We start from the raw sequence: 20538 nt of genomic DNA, 5'->3' as shown, positions 1-20538 counted from the left end.
ATAGGTCCAATAATGGACATCCTTTTTAACGAAAATACCTTTACTGCAAATTTTTTTTGCAGTCCCCTGAGTTTCGTTGTAAAGGAGTTTGACTGTATCACAGAATGGCCAAAACTCTCCTCATAAACGGCTCTGACCACTGGGGCTATGGACGCGGAGGAGAACAGAAATGAGAAAGAGGGCAGTGTGCAGAAGGACCACCGGCAGTTAGCACTCGTTCCTAGACTCAAAAAAAAAAAAAAACGCACAGCACGGTGTCCGCCAATTATTCCCAAGAATGATAGGGTTATCGCTTCTGATTCGAAGAGGGGGGGGGAGGGCGTACGCCTTTTTGTAGCAATTTGGATATATGAAAATTGCCACAAAAAGGCTAACGCTCGCCTCTCTACCAATTAAAAGCGATAACCCCGTCATTCGCAACAATGGTTTGCGGACAGCGTGCTATGCGGTGAAGTTCCCAAAGTGGCAGCAGGGCAGTACTTCTATACCATTTTGTGCCAATCCATACGCGACTTCTCCCCCGCGGGTACAAGCGGCCTTTTCCCTTTCCCCTTCCCCCTCTCTCTCACGTTTGCTTTAAGAGAAAATGGTAGAATTTCCTACCCAAGCTGGTAGAACGACAGTTTCTACTCTGCAGTTATACCCAAAAGGTAAAACTGGTTGGAGTAGAAATGTGGTTGCAATGCAGCTCTATACCGCGTAGAATATAGATAGGGCCTGACTTTTTCGGGTTTTATTTTTGGCCAAATTCGGGGGTTCGGGGGTGGGTGATGAACAATTTTACACCCTCCTAAAAGGGTGTGTAAATGGTGCAACAGAAGGCATTTTCAAGGAAAAGCACCCTTTCAAAGGGTGTTCTACACAGAATATGCCCTCTAAAAACGGTGTTCCAGACCATATGGTGTAAAAAGAGGTGTCAGTTATAGGACAAGCCATTTACACCCATAAGGGTGTTTTTCAGTTTACAGTGTAGCAGCTTGGGTAGGAAATTCGACCATTTTCTCTTAGAGAAAACGTGAGAGAGAGGGGAAAGGGACGCCGCCGCTTATAAACCCGCGGGGGAGAAGTCTCGTGTCGATTGGTACAAAATGGTAGAAGGTACTGTCCTGCTGCAACTTTGGGTAGGTCTCTCAGACACAGATGGAAAGAAGCAAGGGTCATCTGCGTCCCTGAGAGTGAAAAAACAGCGCAGGAATGACATGACAAATGCACGGTGACGTCGGCCGAGCAGAGAAAAAAAGAAGTACTTCCATCGGCCTTCGTTTTCAAGTGAGATTCGCGTAAATGATTGTGGGAATATACCGCAAGCTTGAAATCCATTTGGTTCCGAAGTCTCCCTTTCAAAGGGGGTTGGGACATTACATCATGGACGCATTGTACTGTGTGCCAGAATAGAGAGGGAAAAAAAAAATTCGTGTACGTGTCGTACTTAGCGAGATACAAGCCATCGAACACTCCCGAGCGAAGCGCACACGTCACGGATCTCAAGAGTTACGCCCATTCCCATTGGCAGCTATAAGCACGTGACTTCTCGTGACGTGACGTCATTGGATGCGATGTCATGGGTTTTTGGGGATTTGCGGTGCCCATTTTCTCGGCCTCTATTACCCTCTTCGCTGTGAAGCTTTCACTGCGGGTTTCATATCGGAGCAAAGAACAGCGTTTCACATTTATCTGAGTTAACCTGGAATGACTTGTCACAACCCCTTTGAGCCTGTAGTAGAGTACACTGTAAACTGAAAAGCACCCTTATGGGTGTAAATGGCTTGTCCTATAACTGACACCTCTTTTTACACCATATGGTCTTAGAACACCCTTTTCAGAGGGTGTATTCTGTGTAAGACACCCTTTGAAAGGGTGCTTTTCCTTGAAAATGCTTTCTTTTGCACCCTTTAAACACCCTTCTAGGAGGGTGTAAAGTTGTTAAACACCCTCCTAAAAGGGTGTTTAAAGGGTGCAAAAGAAGGCATTTGCAAGGAAAAGCACCCTTTCAAAGGGTGTCTTACACAGAATACACCCTCTGAAAAGGGTGTTCTAAGACCATATGGTGTAAAAAGAGGTGTCAGTTATAGGACAAGCCATTTACACCCAAAAGGGTGTTTTTCAGTTTGCAGTGTATGTCACACGTAGCTTACTGGTCGTCGTTGTCGTCGTCGTTGTCGTAGTTGTAGTTGTCGTTGTTACCGTTGTCGCTGTGTCATCAGGATTGTTTGCGTCATTTCCTGGTTGAGAACCCGAATCGGATGGTTGAGAACCCGAATCGGATGGTTGAGAACCCGAATCAGATGGTTGAGAACCCGAATCGGATGGTGGAGCAGATGCCGGAATATCATATATCTCAGAGTCGTCAGAACTGCCAGAACCGTCTCCACCCTGTCCTCCAGTATCATAAGACGTGTCCTCCCCTATAATGAAAACCAGAAGCCGCTGCAAAAATTAAGCCAGAGATACCTGTGGAGGGAATACCGTTAAGAATAACAGGGAACCCTCGTTAATATGACCCCCGATAATATGACATACGCGCTTTATGACCATACTCTTGGGGGACAATGCTGCGGAACCTCTGCAAATCTCCCCCGTTAATATGACAATTCCGCATTATGACAAAAATGTTCGGAAACGACCATGGTCATAATAACGAGGGTTCACTGTAACAGGGAACACAGAGGTAAAAGCATTCGAGTCTCATCGCTGTCGCCAGCAACTGCACTAAAACTTGTTGCGCGACTTGCGCGTACGATGCACCCCTTGCCATATAGCGTAAACAGAAAGGTATAGTTGAAGTAGATTTAGACGTAAGGTGAGACAGCCTATTTGTTTGGCGACACGCTGCACGTGCTGCCGGGTATAGGACTATATACGGACAACGTCTACCACCAGCGCGTAGAGGACAGGTAGATCTGCACGTCTGCTGTATTTATCGCCTGGGAAGACGTTGAGCCGATTGTGGAAGAACATTGCGTGGAACTTCCCCGCATGACTCACTAAACCTCTAAGGCTTCAGGTACCACCACACTGGTGGTGGAAGAGATTAGGGAGAAATTCCCTGAAATTCCGGGACGTTATTACAATGACCTCGGCTTGCTAAATAGCAGAACGGCCCAACAAAGGCCGACGGCACGAGGGGCTTGACTTGGGGCAGAACGTCTGCAAAAGTAACCAATTACTGAGTGATCGATTACTTCCAAAAGTAATTGATTACTCGACAAATTATTTTCAGTTTAACTGATATTAATCGAATTAATTACTCAAAAGTAATTGATTACAAGTAACGCAACTACTAGTAACGCGTTACGCACAAGTCTGAATTAACGCGTTACCTTGATCGTTACTTTTCAGAAGTCCAGAAAATTAGACATACCTAAGTGGTACTAACAGAGAACATATCACGCACAGGATTACGACGAGTGCAGCTTTTATACCACACAAGAAGCGATGGACTGGTGCGCCACTCACTGTTGAGTGGGTAACTTGGAACGTTTAAAGGTAACGTAAAGGTAAGGTAATGTTGGCGGCGTATAGTTTACCAGCGCGTTGGTTGTAAACGTAGCACAACTGCAGGGAACGCTAAATTTGTTAAATTTGCTAGTAAAATTGCGGTAAAATTGCTCGGGGCGACATCTGGTGGGAAATAATCCTCAATTCGTCAAGCAACAGTGATCTACGTTCCCGAATGGCTTGCTGCTCACGAAGTCCACTACGTAGCCGACTTTTTGTGTTACACAGTGTTATGAGCATGCTATGTAATTTTGCACTCGTGGCAATGCGAATGTGGTGGCGACTTCGACACAGCGTGACCAGTCATTTTCCGCAAATTTTAGTTTTTCCGCCAAAAGCGGCTCTACCGCGTTACCTTGACATAACGAGAAAGAATATACGAAATACAAAAGTCGACGTTTTTTTTTTTTGCAATTTATGAAGGGCCATTCATCAATAAGGTTGGCTGGTTCTACCTTTCTGTAGTGCAGTATCGTTAAGATGATGCATCACTGTAAACTGAAAAACACCCTTATGGGTGTAAGTGGTCTGTCCTATAAGTCACACCACTTTTTACGCCGTATGGTCTGAAACACCCTTTCTAGAGGAAAGGGTGCTTTTCCTTGAAAATGCATTCTTTTGCACCCTTTGCATCCCGCTTTTAGGAGGGTGTAAGATTGTTAAACACCCTTCTAAAAGGGTGTATAGAGGGTGCAAAAGACTGCATTTTCAAGGAAATGTACCATTTCAAAGGGTGTTTTACAGAGAATACACCGTCTAAAAAGGGTGTTCCAGACCATACTGTGTAAAAAGTGGTGTGAGTTATAGGACAAGCCATTTACACCCGTAAGGGGTGTTTTTCAGTTTACAGTGTGCCCGTAGCGTTGTTCGCGTAATCGTATATACCTATAACGGGCATTCACGTGATGTGCGGATGAAGAATATTACAAGGATGATAGCTTGATTGATTGATTGATTGATTGATTGACCCAGTTCGAGACCTACCGCTCTGCATGACAATGAAGAGGACCAGCCCGCAAACGAACAGCAACGCACACACCGCAGCCGCGATGAACATTATTTTCTTCTTGCGCTCTTCGTCTCTGTAATGGAGAATCTATGCATTCATTTGCGCACATTATACATTCGTGTGTGCCAAACGGCTAGGTGCTTACCCGCCATCGGCTGTACCTGTCCAAACAGAACACTTTAAAATGAAAGGAAGGCCACCTTTCTTACACTATCTAGTATCTACAAGAGTTGACCATACAGGGTGTCCACGCTAAGTGTGAGCAGATTTTTTTAAAAATATATACAACACTTTTTCCCAAGATGAAATCAATTGCATATGCTGAAGGGCACTCCCTAGCAGGGCAGTGGCAAAGTCCAAAGGCAATGTCTTAATTAACTTTCATTAATTAACTTTTTAATTATAAAAGCTACAAAGTTGTCCCAATCAGAACATCTGTTCCTTTCGGTCACCTGATATCGTAGCCGTTTTCAGAACAAAAATCCGTTCGATAGATCGCCCGGAAAAAATTCGTGAAGGAACGCCATATTTTTCTTTATTTTGTTCATTGCGCTTCTTAGAAGTCACGTATTTCCTTCATCCCCAACGAGAGAGGGGTAAGGAGCCACAGTGCCGCCTGATGCGTCCAAGATGTGCGGAAACAAAACAAAAACAAATGTATCGGGTGACTATCGGAACTGGCCTTATCTTGGGTTGCATTTTCTGTTTCCTTTTAATCTTTTTCCAGGACGCGAGAGGCGATAGTGTGCTCTTTCTCCCTCTCACATTGGGGGTGAAAGAAAGACGCGGCTTCTAAGAAGGGCAATGAACAAAATAAAGAAAAAATGGCGTTCCTTCACGAATTTGTTTGCGGGCGATCTATCGAACGGATTTTTGTTCTGAAAACTGCTACGATATCAGGTGACCGAAAGGAACAGATGTTCTCATTGGGACAGCTTTGTAGCTTTCATAATTAAAAAGTGACATTGCCTTTGGACTTTGCTAATGCCCTGCTAAGGAGTGCCCTTGAGCATACGCTATATTGCAATAGATTTCATCTTAGAAAAAGTGTTATATATATTGTTTAAAAATCTTTTCACACTTAGCGTGGACACCCTGTATATAGACAGCTTGTGCCCAGTCTTCACGTTGTGCGCTCATAGTATAAGGGAGGGAGGGTATTTCAATTAACGTATCCACACTGTAAACTGAAAAACACCCTTATGGGTGTAAATGGCTTGTCGTATAACTCACACCCTCTTTTGAGGGTGTATTCTGTGTAAAACAACCTTTGAAAGGGTGCTTTTCCTTGAAAATGACTTCTTTTGCTCCCCTTGAGCACCCTTTTAGGATGGTGTAAGATTGTTCGACACCCTCCTAAAAGGGTTTATAAAGGGTGCAAAAGACGGCATTTTCAAGGAAAAGCACCCTTTCAAATGGTGTTTTACACAGAATACACCCTGTAAAAAGGGCGGTCCAGACCATACAGTGTAAAAAGTGGTGTGAGTTATTGGACAAGTCATTTACACACATAAGGGTGTTTTTCAGTTTACAGTGCAGGCTGGGTCCGTACTGCAGCACTTAGACTTGTATTCTTAGACTTAGTGTATTCTTGTTTTCGGCTGAACCGGATCAAAAGGACGGTATTCCAGGGTAGAGGGTAATTACCTACACTGTAAACTGAAAAACACCGTTATGGGTGTAAATGGCTTGTCCTATAACGCACACCACTTTTTACACCGTATGGTCTGCAACACCCGTTTTAGAGGGTGTTCCAGACCATACGGTGTACAAAGTGGTGCGAGTTATATAGGACAAGCCCTTTACACCCACAAGGGTGTATTTCAGTTTAGAGTGATACTCAGACCGCGTACCATCTGTACTCTGCCGTTCATAATGTAACAGCGACAATTCCCTTGCCTCAAAAGCCGATCCATCGACCACGAGCTGCCCTAGCGAACGGGTGTACTCATCTGAACAAACACTTGTACTCACCAGTACTCGGCCCACCGATGGAGGACATAGCTGAAAGAGGAAGATACCCAGCCGAGTGATGTGTACATATCAACTATTCGAATGACTACTTCTAAGATTGTTGTGTCTTACCACTACTCTCTATGCCACTCTCTGCAAAAAGCACGTGAGACAATGTTACATAAACTCCACTGCTCACAGTTTCAACTTCAGTTTCAAATTTGAGCTTAACTAAGGATAAACCGAGGCAACGACGCTTGGGCGGCGCGGTCTGATGGCAGCGCCGCCCTGAGCGTGCGATGGGAGGACACCACCCGCGGAACGCTACACCAACCCAACCCAACCTAACCTAACCTGACTAAACCTATCCACCAGCGGCATGGCCGAGCAGCGATCGTTGGTGGTTGCCAAGGTCTTGCCGATGACGGGGGAGGTGGAGTGTTCGAATCCTACCCCCGGTTGTGCTGCTGTCCTCTCTCCATCTGTCGACGTCTGTACGCCGCTCATAGCCACAGTTGCTTCACGGCACAAACACCCCGGAATATTAAAAAAAACACATATCTAAACTAACTAAAGCCGATATTAAGCATTGCTGCAGCAAGCTCCTCCTCCCACGATCGTTGAGCTTTAGTTTAAATAATTTACGGACTAGACATTGTGCGCGATGTAAAACCGCGAGACTAGGGAACAGGAAGAGACAGACACAAAACACGAAGTCTGTCCCTTCGTGTTCGCTAGTCTCGGGGCTTACATGATGCATCATCTTCACCAGCTCACTTGCTTCCTACCCATCTTTTCATTGACATTTTGATTTGGGTGGTTGAAGTACTTACGCATCTGGGAACCCATCACGCTCATTTCGGATTCACCTGTAAGGTAGAAAATGAGACGAAGCAACATATATGGACATGCTACATAACTGGTACCGTACACTAGAGCCCTGCACGGGCCCGGGCCCCCGACCAGGCCCGCGGGCCGGCCCGGCCCGGGCCGAGCCCTGGCCGACAAAACACGCCAGCACCGCGGGCCGGGCCGACAAATATGTTCCCGAGAATCAGGCCCGGCCGGGCCACGCAGCTAATTCCACACAATGGAGATGCATTAGTTCATATCATGCGCTTACGTCATTCCTGTGCATATTTTGCAAAGCCAAGCAAAGGATACTGCATTATGCAGATGATTCTACCCTCTAGAACATTCTCAAAGCCACTTTATATTGCTCCTCACGTATTTCACAATCACTTTGGCAAAGCTTGGTGAGAGGGGTAGGGACTGGGAGAAGCAGTTTGTCGACAGCATGCTCTAGCTCCGCAAAATCTTGACAGTGTAACGACAACGCCCATGCTCGCGTGCGTTCTGGATTCAAATTTGGTCTCGTGCGGTTACGGTGTTAAACCGCCATCACCGCCATGTTTGTCTTCTCTCCTCATAAATTTACTTATAAATGTGTTTGATAATCGCCAGAAACGCGTACGTTACGGCTGGAAATACTAGGCCGGGATCTACTCGCCGGGTCACCGGGCCGGGCCGCATAAAAATATGAAGTTCCGGGCCCGGGTCCGGCCGGGCCATTTTTCGATGCGCCCGGGCCGGGTCGGGCCCGGAAAAGTCGGCCCGTGCAGGGCTCTACTGTACATAACAAGGTACTGTACATTGTTATCACGGCAAAGACCCTAACAGGCCCGACTGGACCATGCGTCGCAAAGTGGTTAAGGAAACGGTCGCGACAAACAAAGCGAAACGAAATGCAGGATGGGTGATCTAAAATGTCAGTCACATTTTCGCACGTGGCGCGATAACTACTTGACGCGCGGGCTTCCGCTGCCTAGAGTAAAGAATTTATGCCAGAGAAGCACTGTGCACCAACATACACACTCTAAGAAAAAAAGGAGTAAAACGGGGAGTAATTGCAGCTTCTACTCCACTAGTATGCAATTACTCCTCGTTTTAGTCCCCTAACCCAACATTTAGTCCCGACATTTACTCCCCAGGACTGCAAATTGTCACTGAACTTCGCGAATGGTCTCCTGAATGCAACAGTCTACGTAAATATGTGCCCTTGGTCAATTTGAACGACATAAGGCTGTATAACTCAGACCAAGTAGCAATTTTCCAGCCACAGAGAGTAAGAAATGGTTAGCGCATCTTCCTTCGCAAATTGTGCCCTAGTATGGTGCAATATTTTATATCACTCGATATATCACGCTTGACGGTTTGCTTCAAAGTATTTTCATGCATGCGCACCAATTATGTACTTGGAACTCTTACAACAGCGCGTGAAATGCGGTCTTCACTCTGTGACATTCATTTACTCCCGTGCATTTACTCCCGAAAGGGACTATTTTTTGTGGCAATGCAATTACTCCCCAAAAGGAGTAAAAGTACTCCTTTTTTTCTTAGAGTGCATACGACCACGAAAACTTTCGTCTTAATGCGTTTCCTATGCCCCATACCGATGTAAACGCGGGGCTGTCTGCCGATGGTTGTGTATAGCGTCCGCCCCGCTGTGCCTTGCAAACCACAAGTGTTTCGTACGTTTCTCTGGCACAAGTTGTTCGCTGTGTGGTGAAGGCAGTCTGTCAAGTAGGTATAGCGACAGGCGAAGAAAATGTGACTCACCTTCTAGAGCACCCACCCTGTCGAAAGTCGAAAAGTCACTGCATTCTTTGGCGCACTTAATTGATTGATTGATGTTAGTCACTTCAAAGGAACCAGGCCATAGACGACCTGAGCCCCTACGTCATTTCTTACGTAACGCCGCCGCGCAAACCATGCTGGTGGTAACTATCAGCGTTTTCAGCCCACTCATTTTTCCCGCTTCTTGCGAACACTACACAGATACAGAAAGCCTGCGCGCTCGTCGACGTAACAATTGAGTCAGCCAATCAGGACCGCGTACCGGACGGCCGTAGCCAATCACGAACGTGTTTTCAGCGGTCGTGGCCATGGAGGAGAACCACTGTCGTCTGCGAGTTGTCACTGAACGTCCCAGCGTACTAAATGGGAAAACTTGGAAATAATGCGCAAAACGGTCTCAATCTTTCTCAAAACTGATTTTCTGGAAAGCATCTCGCACTTTTTGTCTCAATATTTAGGTCCGAAGGTCCCAGGAGAGCTGCAAACACTTGCGGGTTTTTGAATTCGCAGAACGGTGAATCGCAGTAGCAGACAACTTCCGACTCTTAATTGAAAGTGGGAGAGGAGGCAATTTTGCGGAGGCTTTCACTATCTAGGTGGTGGTGTTCTTGCCCACCACATGAAAATATAACCTCGAACATGTCACCTCGTGACGTCACTTCACTGGAAGAAATCGGGTCATTGATTGATGTTCCTGGAAGCGTCATCATAAAGACCTTCCGAATTGTCCCGTAAAGTCCCATAAAGGCCTATACAACCGCCATTTATTCCTTAGGTCACGAACGTTAACGTATGTGTATCACCGTACACGATCACTCGGGATGATCCCTCTTCGTCTGGGTGGGTTTCCTGTGATGCGCGAATGCTCCGCAGAACGTCGCCTACGCTGTAACTTCGCGGCATCCGTGGCGTCGGACGCCATTGACCACATTAGTGAGTTTGAGTGCGTAAGGGAGTGCGTAAGGCAGTGCGTAAAGCAGTGCGTAAGGGAGTGCGTAAGGGAGTGCGTAAGGCAGTGCGTAAGGCAGTGCGTAAGGGAGTGCGTAAGGGATAGCGTTGGTCGTTCTCCGCACAGTTGCCCCGGGGCGACCTTCCGCGTGGCGCACGATTACGCGAAGCCCCCCCCCCTCCCTCTTCCATCTCCCCAACTATATCTCTGCATGCAAAACAAGAAGAAGCTCACATTGTTCCATTGTTCCCCATTTCCAGAAGTGGGTTAAAGAAATGCTCTCGCATTTCATAGGTTCAATTGCTCTGCACATTATTACAGTATTACAATAAGCGTTCACGCATCTCTTACCCATTCTGACGTTGTGCTTCGAGTTGACCTGTGGTTTAGAGAAGGGAGGGAGACTATTGAGTCAAGTTCTCAAACGAAGACCGACTGGTATGCACGAGCTAGGTCGTTCTGGTATGCTGCTTATTCTTCTTCTTCGTCCAATGAGATGATGGCTTGCTGCTCGTGCTTCTTTTTCGAAACGGTTTCAAAGCACGCTATGGTGAACGGCTATAAGCACGTGCAGCAGTCACAGATTTCTTCTTTTACTCTCCCCCTTTTTTTCAATTCCTTCTTAAACGCTTTATACTTCTAAATCACGTCGCGTAGTCCCAATTATACGTGTTTTTTTTTTTCACCCGCAATTTACCGCCATGTATTTTCCATTAAATGTTTCGCCGGTTACCGACATCTTTCCGTCATCATAAAGCCAAGAGATGAACGTATTTTGCCCGCGTTAACTATGCGGGGCTTCTTCCGCAACCTGGTGGCCCATCTCTCCTTTGTTTAATGGCGAATTCGGGTGGTCATTTCGTAGCAACTTTTTTTGCCGGATCTCGAGCAGTCATGTTCGCTTGGTCAAAATGAGGCAATCTCACGTGTTCGCGTGGCGCTTTCCAAGCACTCGGAATTTGCTAGCTAGCACTTTTTTTGCCAGGTCTCAAAACCATTGAGCAGCAGATTGCTCAACTGTATCCGGTGTCGTCACATCCGCACTGCAACGGTGGCGAGTGCCCTCATTGGCCCGCATGTCGAAATCACGTGGTTTAGCAGACGACAAAACTCGAAGACGGGCGACCGCGACGCTCCTAGCGTGATCCAAGTGCCTAAAACCGCTAGATTCCTAGCAATCATGTTCGGGTGGCAACGGTCACGTGACACAGCTCGGTCGCCGACCCAGCAATTTCCGAGCGCTCGGCCGTGTTGTTACGAAATGACCACCCGAATTCGCTATAAGTACATCGCATCGGCTCAGTGAGTCTTAACGCGCGGTCGTCATCACATCATTGGAAGTCGTCAACAGTACGAGGCCTTATGTGCAAAACTGCTCGTCGTTTTAATGCGGGATTATTGGATTAAAATAATTGCCGCGATCGAAAGGCATCCAAAACGTGGCGCAGAAACAACAATCGCATTGTTTACAAACGGTTTGGCCACTGATAACGGGCGCCGCCATCTTTAGGGTCACGTGTACCTTGGCATTTGCTGTGACGTGCGACCTGCACCTGTCCAGGATGCATTGCGTTCGCCCAGCACGCTTTCGTCTACGGTGCAATACATTGGATGCCACCCCTGTGTGCGCTATCTAGTTGGACAGCCCACTCTCTCGGCGTATCGGCGCCGGGTAAAAAAGGTGCTAGCCTGGGAATTCCTGTCGCTGGGAATGGGACCCCCAAGAACACGCGCAGTTGGCACGTTTCGATCAAGACAACGCTCAGAATCTGACAGAGAAAGCTACCGCGCGAATTGGCCTTAACATTGGTTTTTGAACGCACCGACACCGAATGACATGACGTCGCCTAATAGCCACTTTCCTCATGCGCTCGGAACTAATATGGGACGTACTATTTTAAACGGGAAGACACAACGGTCTTTGAAGCTGCAGCCCTGACCGAAGGGGGGTCCTCGAAATCCGCCATTAAGAATAAACGTTTAAGAATAAAACATTCAAGAATAATCCGCTTAAAAAATACACGGTTAAAAATATATCTCCTAAAATAAACCGCTTACTGCCCCCGCTTCGAGATCACCGTTTACTAATCCAACATTAAAAATAATCTGTTTCAAAATCCCCTCACCATATCTAGCACGGAGGCGGACTGATTGCAACGTACGCCGGGTTATAATCATGTTATGTTAGGTTAGTTTAGTTTGGTTTCGGTTAGTTTGGGATAGTTTAGGCTAGTTTGGTCCTGCGAGGTTAGTTCAAGCCCCTTGCTTGCACTTCACCTTGATTTGGGCCATACCACATGACTCTAGCAACTGTAGGGATTCTGAAACGATTTATTTTTAACGGTATATTCTTAACCGTGGATTCCTTAGCTTTTTATTTCAGCGGAGATATTTCGACGATTTCGCCGGCTGAGAGTAACTCGGAGTTGCCAGAATTGAATAAGAAGACGCACCCAATATGTAGGATGCCTGCACCACTGGATACAGGATTGGCTACAAACAAGCTACCAACTGGCTAACTTTGCCAACTTTCCCATGACTGGAGACTTTTCGTGCTCTCGACCTGACAACCATGCAGGTACACTGGACACGATTCGTCAATTTAGTGTAGGATTTAGTTTGGTTTAGGATTAGTTTAGGACTTTATTTCAGGATGACGGGTGGGGAGTTTCATCGCCGGGGGCGATACCTCTACCCCACTGTTGGAGGTGAAGCGAGGAAAGAAGGAAGGGGTCCTGTTACAATGAGGTCCTGTGCCGTCCAAAAAGGCGAAGAGAACCTTGAGCGTTGGTGAGCTGGATGAGGCCAGGGATATCCAAGAGAATACCAGGTCCAGGTTTTTAGTCCGTTGAAAAGTGAAAGGCCCGACTTGTGCTGTGTCCTCCTCTCTTGCCATTTGGCCCATGCTCTTGGGAAGACACGTAGCTTTGAGGAGGTCCTCGTTCTTGTCCCCATTGGTGAAGTCGTCGTCGTCGCCGTCGTTGTGTCGTCACTTTTGTTTCCGTCATTTGCGCCATTACCTACCGTGATACCCGAATAGACATCTCCCTGCTTGTAAACAAACGACGTCATAGTGTTCGACAGCGCCACCAGGTTGCTCGAAGCTATAGGGGCGAACAAGGTCGCGCCACAAGGGTCCACTCTTGGAAACCAGCTCTCCCCTTCCAATCTGTTCCGGTTTCGGTTTGTCTACTGACGTCATGACTACGTTTCTCGGGTAGAGGTTTATAGACCGAATTAGCTAGCGGATTATCATATATGCCGGTGGGTCATCGCCGCCACCGCACCCTTCTCTTAAAATGGAAAAAAGAAGTCTCTGCAAAATGAACCTAAGCTTTTTAAACGCTCCGCTAAAACCTGATGCGCAACTTCTACATGCGATGTCCTTCGGCTGTTCAGCAGAGTCTCGTTTGACTAAGGTTCTCCAAAAAGGGGCGTTAGGAATAACTTCGACAGTTACTATATACACTCTTAAAAATGAACTTCACCGCATAGCACTCTTCTAGCCAACCGTCATCTCGAGTGATATCTTCCCTGATTTGTTGAAAACGGGAGTCGTACGCCTTTTTTGCGACACTTATGTTGTCACAAAAAAGGCGTACGCCTCCCGTTTTCAACAAATCAGGGCAGATAACGATACGATTCGATATGATGGTTGAGTGTAGGGCCAGAAAATAATTACACATACCTTGACGTCAGATTGGAGTTCGTCGCCATTGACTGCTCATACACACAGCACACATGCACACACATGTATATAAACAGTTCTCCTGTCAAGGCGTCGGCTCCTCAAAGGCCGGCCAACAGGAGAGCTCGGTTGCGCCCTCTTCCAAGTGACTGGCGGTATCCGACACGTGACATACTGCGCACATGTCTTATGGCATGCATTTTACGGTTGTAGTAGGAAGGAATTATTTCCACTTATTGTAATGGAATAACAGGGTATACAGAAAAGGCTGAAATGAAGACTGTGAATTCGTTTTGGCTGAAATTAACCAGTACTCGAAACGTAACCCATCGAAAAATTACTTGCTGACAAAACTATTCAAGGAAGTAATTTGTTATTAACCCGTTAATAAAATTTTGCTTTGGGATCCAAATCTGAAGATGCTGCGACAGCCCAGGTTACGCCCGATAAATATACCACCCTAGTCCCATGATCGTTGAAACGAATGGTCATTGAGTGGCCCAACAGTGTAAACTTACCATTGATTCCAACACTCCGTGACAGGTTGACATGTTGCAAGTCTGGTGGCGCTATACGCACGGCCATTGCAGAGCCGTTTAATTAGGAGAGTTTGGCCATTGGGAGGAGCCGGTCTCGAAGCGCACCGCGCGCACGCAACGGGCGGCGCCAATTCCGCCATTTTGGAGCAGAGGAACAGCCTTGAAGTTCCCCCCGTGCCGCCGGTGCGCTTCTTTCATCCCGGCCAAGTGGGCGGAGCACTGACGGCACTGACGTCACGGCGGCTCCCCACCTCCGGGCTCTGGGCCACTGGGAGGAGCCAGTTTCGATGCTCGTCATTTTACGTCACACGCGGGGCGGCGCCAAGGCGAGAGCCGCCATTTTGGAGCGGGAATACTGCCTTGAAATCCACCCCATGCCGCCGCGGCTAGACTTCGGTTCCAGCCATGTGGGCGGAGCCATGTCGTGTATGACGTCACGCCCCTTACTCTCTCCATAAACGGCTTTGTGTCCAATGTGACAAAGCGCATGGCACTTATCTGCATAGATATGAAACTATGTTCCTTTCACTTTCGTGCGTTCCTTACTTTTTTTTTTTTTGAAAGGGACCTTTCGAAGTAAAAAAGAGGCACCGCATCCCGCTATGACATGAATGCATGCGAAATGTGAAATGCATGTGAATGCGTGCGAAATGCACGCATTTCGCACGGGAGAGGAGAGATCCGCACAAAAGCAGCAGGAATCACCGAAGCCCCTCTGACGTCAGTACTGTGGCGTACGGTGAAGTGGCTGCATGACGTAACTGAATCGGAAATGAACCATGAAAGATGAAAGTGTGAGAGAGTGGCTGGTTTGTCCTTTCAGATGACGCACCCTTGGATATTGCGGGGGGGTGTTACCTTAGTTCAATTGGTAGAGCCCTGGACCGGCAATCCAGAAGATGTGGGTTCGAGTCCTACAGCTGGATAACCTTTTCAGTGACTTTCATCTTTCATCGTTAATTTCTTAGGCAGTTTGAGGCTTTGTATGTATTTGTCCTTTCTATGTTGTTCCAGCCCCAGAACATCAGTTCTCCCATGAATCGGAAATATCACCGACCCCTTTTGAGATCACTTGTTATCAGCGCTGTTTCCCAAAAGAAAAGACAGCGACATGGAGTTAGACACAGACCCATCACATAAGACGTCAACGTCAGTTATGGTCGACGTTTATCGCACAGCAGTGATCAACTTGTGCCTGATCACTGTCGAGCAGCGTACCATGTCATGTTTAGATGTACCGTAAAGCAAGAGACAAAGGTTATGTTACGGGCGCAGTTTACAACGGCGTGTTGCTTGTAAATGTGGCACAACGAGCTATAGGGAACGCTAAATATTTGCTAGGCGGTAAAATAGCTCGGGGCGATGCCTAGTGGGAAGTAACCCCCAATTTGTCAAGCAACATTGATCCATGCTCCATGAAATTTAGTTTCGTCGTCATACTAGCAATGCGCAGTTGGGGTCGACTTCGACACAACGTTGGCCGTAATTTTATGTTTTCTAAAAAAAAAAAAACAGCTCAATTGGGAGGAAAATCGTCACGTGGTGGTACTGGGGGCTCGGGATACGTTTTCGTTTTTTTACAGTAGATATAAAATTGACATAACCACAAAGGGTACAGAAAAATGAGTGTGCTGAAAACGCGCAATGCCATCAGGAAAGTCGCATTTTTTTGTTTTTGTTTCGCGCAATTTAAGAAGGGGGCTCGCCACTCAGCAATGAGGCTGATTGGTCCATCACTGTAAACTTTTTCACACCTTTAAAGGTGTGCGCTATGAACATTCAACCTGGTTGCGTAACATTGCATCTCCAGGATGATATTTTACAAAATTTGGAAAGCATTACTAAAGATCAAGTGTCAATGCAAATCTTGCTTTCATTATGTCTTGGATATCGTAGGTACGAGCTAATGCATATATGCATCGCTATCGATAATCGAGCACGCGCAAGTGTCTACAATAGTGTTGAATAATGTTGAGATGTTGAAAGACTGAATTTTCGGAGGACAGACAACACTCGAGTAAAGAAAATTTGTGCGAAACCGGGCTCCGTTATGATGTTACCAAAATTACACCTAAAAAGGCGTGCGCCATGTGCACGTTGTTACACCTTTAAAGGTGTGAAAAGATTTAGAGTGCGCACCTTTTTTTTAGCGGTTTCTTCGAGATGAGGCCCCATAAGGGGCTTGATGCTGGCGGATGTTGGTATAATGGACATCATAATGTTATGGGCGGAAGCGTATCGCTGGATGACAGCTCGATTGATCGATTGATTATCATCTACGACACTTACCGCTCTGCAGGACCAGGAAGAGGGTCAGTCCGGAAATAAACAGCAACGCGCACGCCGCAGCCACAATGAACATAATTTTTCTTCTCCGCTCTTCTCTGTAATGAAGAGTGTATGCATTCATTCGCGTACATTACATTCGTGTGCCAAATAGATAAATGCTTACTGGTCGTCCTGTGAACCTGTCCAAACAGAATTGTAGCACTTTAACACACAGGTCGGTTCCCTCTGTTGCACTAACCCGTATTTAAAGGGTCTATTATCGCATCCACCGCCGTCAATTCCGAAACTACAGTGTTATTGTACTCCTCGTTCATCACCGATACTGTGTGTTCACACGAGCGACATCCTCGGGGAAGATTCTAGTGGAAGAAAAAGCGAGAACACCGTTCACAGAGACAAAGTTCCGTCCCGCGTTATGTTGAGCGTTCATACGCTGCCGAATATCGCGAGTGGCTAACTGCGCACTTAGCAGACGACACGTAGCAGACGACACCATCAGCGTTTTTCCTGTCGTCTGCTACGTCTGCTTCCTGTCGCTCGTGTGAATACACGGATAATGACGAAGAAAATTCGACGCGAATTCGTCTAATTGTTTCTGTGCAATTTGATATAACGCATGACAACAGCAGACGACGAATGTTGAAAACATTTCGGAATTCCCTCTGTAAACGTCACTTGAACAAAGCCAATCAGTGAGCTACCTTCGGCGCGGACAAGGCCAATCAGGGAGTGGCAGAGCGGCAATCAGGGCAGGAGTGGTCTGAGATCGGCTCGTGGAATACTGTTTCCGGTTAGCCTCGTGGGTGTTTGTATGTTCCACGGAACATGGTCACGTCAGTGAACAATCACATTGGTAAGCAAAAGCCGGTGTGCTTGCCGGTAGCTTTTCACTTAGTACATATATCTCGGTGCGAACGCGTAGCAGACGAGTTCGGAGACAATTTAATTTAAATACTTCCCACGAGTTGTGCTAGCAAACGGGAGTGTACTTGAAACATAAACTCATGTGAACAAACTCAGTACTCACTAGTGCTTGTGCCACCAATGGAGGACATAGCTGAAAAGGAAGATACCCGCCCGAATAATGTGTACGTATCAATTACTCGAATGACTACTTCCAAGATTCTTGTATCTTACCACTGCTCTCTACGCTGTCTGCAAAAAGCGTGCGAGACAAGTGAACAAGTGAGCTTTACCCTTCACCGTTTACAACATACGTTTTAAATTTGAACTTAAGGATAAACTGAGGCAATGACACTTGGGCTGATCGGTCTTACGGCGGCACTGCCTCGAGTGTGCGAGGTGAGGATCCCACATCCGGGTCGCTACACAGCAACCAACCTAACCTACCCCAACCCAACCTAACCCAACCTAACCTAACCTAGACACCAGCGGCATTACCGAGTGCGTTAAGGCGCACGCTCGTTGGTTGTACTCAAGGTCGTGCTGAAGGCTGGGAGGTTATGGGTTCGAATCCTACCATCAGCTGTGCAGTCTGTGGTTTTCCCTGGGTTGTCCAGCAGACTTTCCAGACGAATATCAGCACGGTTCCTCTCGAAGGGAGCCCAGGACGTGTACTAACGGACCCCAGCCGCTCTCTCCATCTGTCGACAGCTCATAGCCCCAGTTGCTTCGCGGTCACTAACACCTCGGAATAATAAAAAAAACATCTAAACTAACTTTATCTAAAGCTGATAGTAAGCAATGCCGCAAGCTCAGCCTTCGCGCTCGTTGCCATATAGTTTTGCCTTAATTAAAATGAATTACGGTTTAGACATTTGTATATGAACAGTTATTAAAGGTAATGTAAAGCAGTAGACAAGCATGATATGCCGGTGATGTGACTAGAGACTTTGTTGCTTCTAAATGCCATATGCGGAACCATATGACCGACAACGCGCTATGAATATTTTTAATTTGCCACGAAAGATGCGGCGTAGTGGAGCGGTGCGACGCCTGGTGTCAAACAACCCCTGTACAGCGGGCAACACTGAAAATTGGTATTACACCCTATGACATCGGAACTTCGTTATTTTAGTAACCATATTATTAGTTTTCCTGTTTATCTATGCATTCTGAAATCCCTGTTAACAGTTTAAACTTTTAACCCCTGTTTTTGCGAAGTAACCCAGTGCTGGCTGCTGTTTGATGGGGGCTGTCCCTACTTCTCTGCTGCGCCTGCGCGCTCCGTTTGTTCGCGGCCTCTTTCGAACGAACAAACTCTCTCTGTGAACCTCTGTGAACAAACAGGTCCCGACGCTGTCTGGCTTCTTAAACGTCTGACACATTTTTTTCAACGGCTCAGCATTTCATTTCAGTTCGCTTATCCGTTTATCCTCAGATGTGGATCGTTGTGTGGATTGCAGGGGCGGATTTTATGGTGGATCGTGGTGGATTGTTATGTCGGGCCCAGTGTTATACGCATGCAATGTGGTTGCCGCCGTATGTGTCAGAAGTACGGATTCATTTCGAATACCTAGTACAGTGTTGCCCGTAATCTTTAATTGTAACTTTTTAATTAACTGCACTGTCGATTGGAATGAAACTAGCACAATTTTTGTCCTGATGGCTTGGACTATCGAATAGCCACACTAAATTACATTTGATCGGTGCTGCTTTACAGTAACTTTAATGTACTTACCCGCCACCTGGGACAACGCCATGCTCATCTCGGATTCACCTGTAAGATAGAAAAGGAAACGAAGCAACCTATGGATCCATACTCTTAAAAAATTAATTTCACGGCATAGCGCGCTCCGAGCCAACCATCATCTCGAGTGATATCGTTATCTTCCCTGATTTGCTGAAAACGGGAGGCGTACGCCTTTTTTTTTGTGTGTGTGTGTGTGACAATTCTGAACAGCTAAGTGTCACAAAAAAAGGTGTACACCTCCCGTTTTCAACAAACCAAGGCAGATAACGATATCATTCGGGATGATGGTTGACTAGGAGCGTGCTATGCGGTGAAGTTCGTTTCCAAGAGTGTAGTAACTACGTGATGGTACATTGTTAGCACGTTCAGAACCTACACTCTTAAAAATGAACTTCACCGCATAGCACGCTCCTAGCAAACCATAATCTCGAATGATATCGTTATCTGCCCAGATTTGCTGAAAACGGGAGGCGTACGCCTTTTTTGTGACACTTATGCTGTTCATAATTGTCACAAAAAAGACGTACGCCTCCCGTTTTCAGCAAATCAGGGAAGATAACGATATCATTCGAGATGATAGTTGGCTAGGAGCGTGCTATGCGGTGAAGTTCATTTTTAAGAGTGTACAGGCAGACTAAACCATGCGTCGCAAAATGCTGAAGCAAAGGTTGCGCAAAAAAAAAAAGCGATAGAAATAGGCGAAAGTAAATATAAGGCTTATTGCTCTGCACACCCGCTCCATGCACATGAAGGGAAGTGCCTCAAGACGAAAGCCGCCGATATTTCGATCAGAGACTGTTCTTCTGGGTTCTGAGCTGTCTCTGTTCGAAATATAGGCTTCTCTCGTCCTGAGGCACTTCCCTTCATCTTCCTTACCGGTTCGCTGGATTTTCTACCCTTGTACGTTCCATGTACAAACGGATTTCAGGACACGTTTCAGCAGGACAATTTCAGGACACGTTTATGCATGCCTTACCCATCCTGACGCTGTTGTCGGAGTTGACTTTTCGTTCGATGGAGGGACAGAGCAGACCATTCAGTTAAATTCGCAAACGAAGACAGACGGACATCATGCTCGTTCTTCTTCCAAGGAGGTGATGGCGCGTTCTGAAAGGGCGCGCACCAGTCAAAAATTTCATCATCTTCTTCTTCTTAGTCCAAGCATAAGATGGCCGTGAGCATACCCGAGTAAATTACTTCTGAAGTGTAATTAAATTACATTACTCATTGCTCAAGTTAGAACTTAATTAATTTACATTACTCATTACTGCAACTGAAATGTAATGAAATTACTTTACAATTACTACAAAAAGTAATGACATT

General features: G+C 46.5%; 1 protein-coding gene and 1 long non-coding RNA gene across 3 annotated transcripts in view; both read right to left on the bottom strand.

Annotated features, from left to right (window-relative positions):
* The window catches only part of LOC135387841 (uncharacterized), a 30461-nt gene extending 19949 nt beyond the window's left edge, over nucleotides 1-10512 (bottom strand). The window contains exons 1-7 of one of the 2 annotated variants that reach the window (XM_064617000.1): nucleotides 10398-10512; nucleotides 7294-7329; nucleotides 6593-6613; nucleotides 6482-6511; nucleotides 4653-4668; nucleotides 4483-4580; nucleotides 2136-2405 (exon numbers count right to left, since the gene is read on the bottom strand). In XM_064617000.1, coding sequence (XP_064473070.1) covers nucleotides 2136-2405; nucleotides 4483-4580; nucleotides 4653-4668; nucleotides 6482-6511; nucleotides 6593-6613; nucleotides 7294-7329; nucleotides 10398-10401 — 475 coding nt within the window. In that variant the 5' untranslated portion in view covers nucleotides 10402-10512. Of the gene's footprint in view, nucleotides 1-2135; nucleotides 2406-4482; nucleotides 4581-4652; nucleotides 4669-6481; nucleotides 6512-6592; nucleotides 6614-7293; nucleotides 8548-10397 lie in introns of those variants that run through there. The other variant, XM_064616999.1, reaches the window with a different exon arrangement.
* A 2229-nt stretch (nucleotides 10513-12741) lies between these two features.
* Nucleotides 12742-20314, bottom strand: LOC135389819 (uncharacterized). The gene is made up of 6 exons (XR_010421596.1): nucleotides 20192-20314; nucleotides 19204-19242; nucleotides 17700-17717; nucleotides 17590-17619; nucleotides 16726-16741; nucleotides 12742-16657 (listed from the first exon to the last, which is right to left on the bottom strand). It is a non-coding gene; the product is annotated as an uncharacterized LOC135389819 (long non-coding RNA).
* Between the last annotated feature and the right edge of the window lie 224 nt (nucleotides 20315-20538).

This window comes from Ornithodoros turicata, chromosome 3 (assembly GCF_037126465.1).
Source record: "Ornithodoros turicata isolate Travis chromosome 3, ASM3712646v1, whole genome shotgun sequence".
NCBI lineage: Eukaryota > Metazoa > Arthropoda > Arachnida > Ixodida > Argasidae > Ornithodoros > Ornithodoros turicata.
Note: the sequence above shows the minus strand (reverse complement) of the source record. Positions and strands in the feature narration are given on the sequence as shown.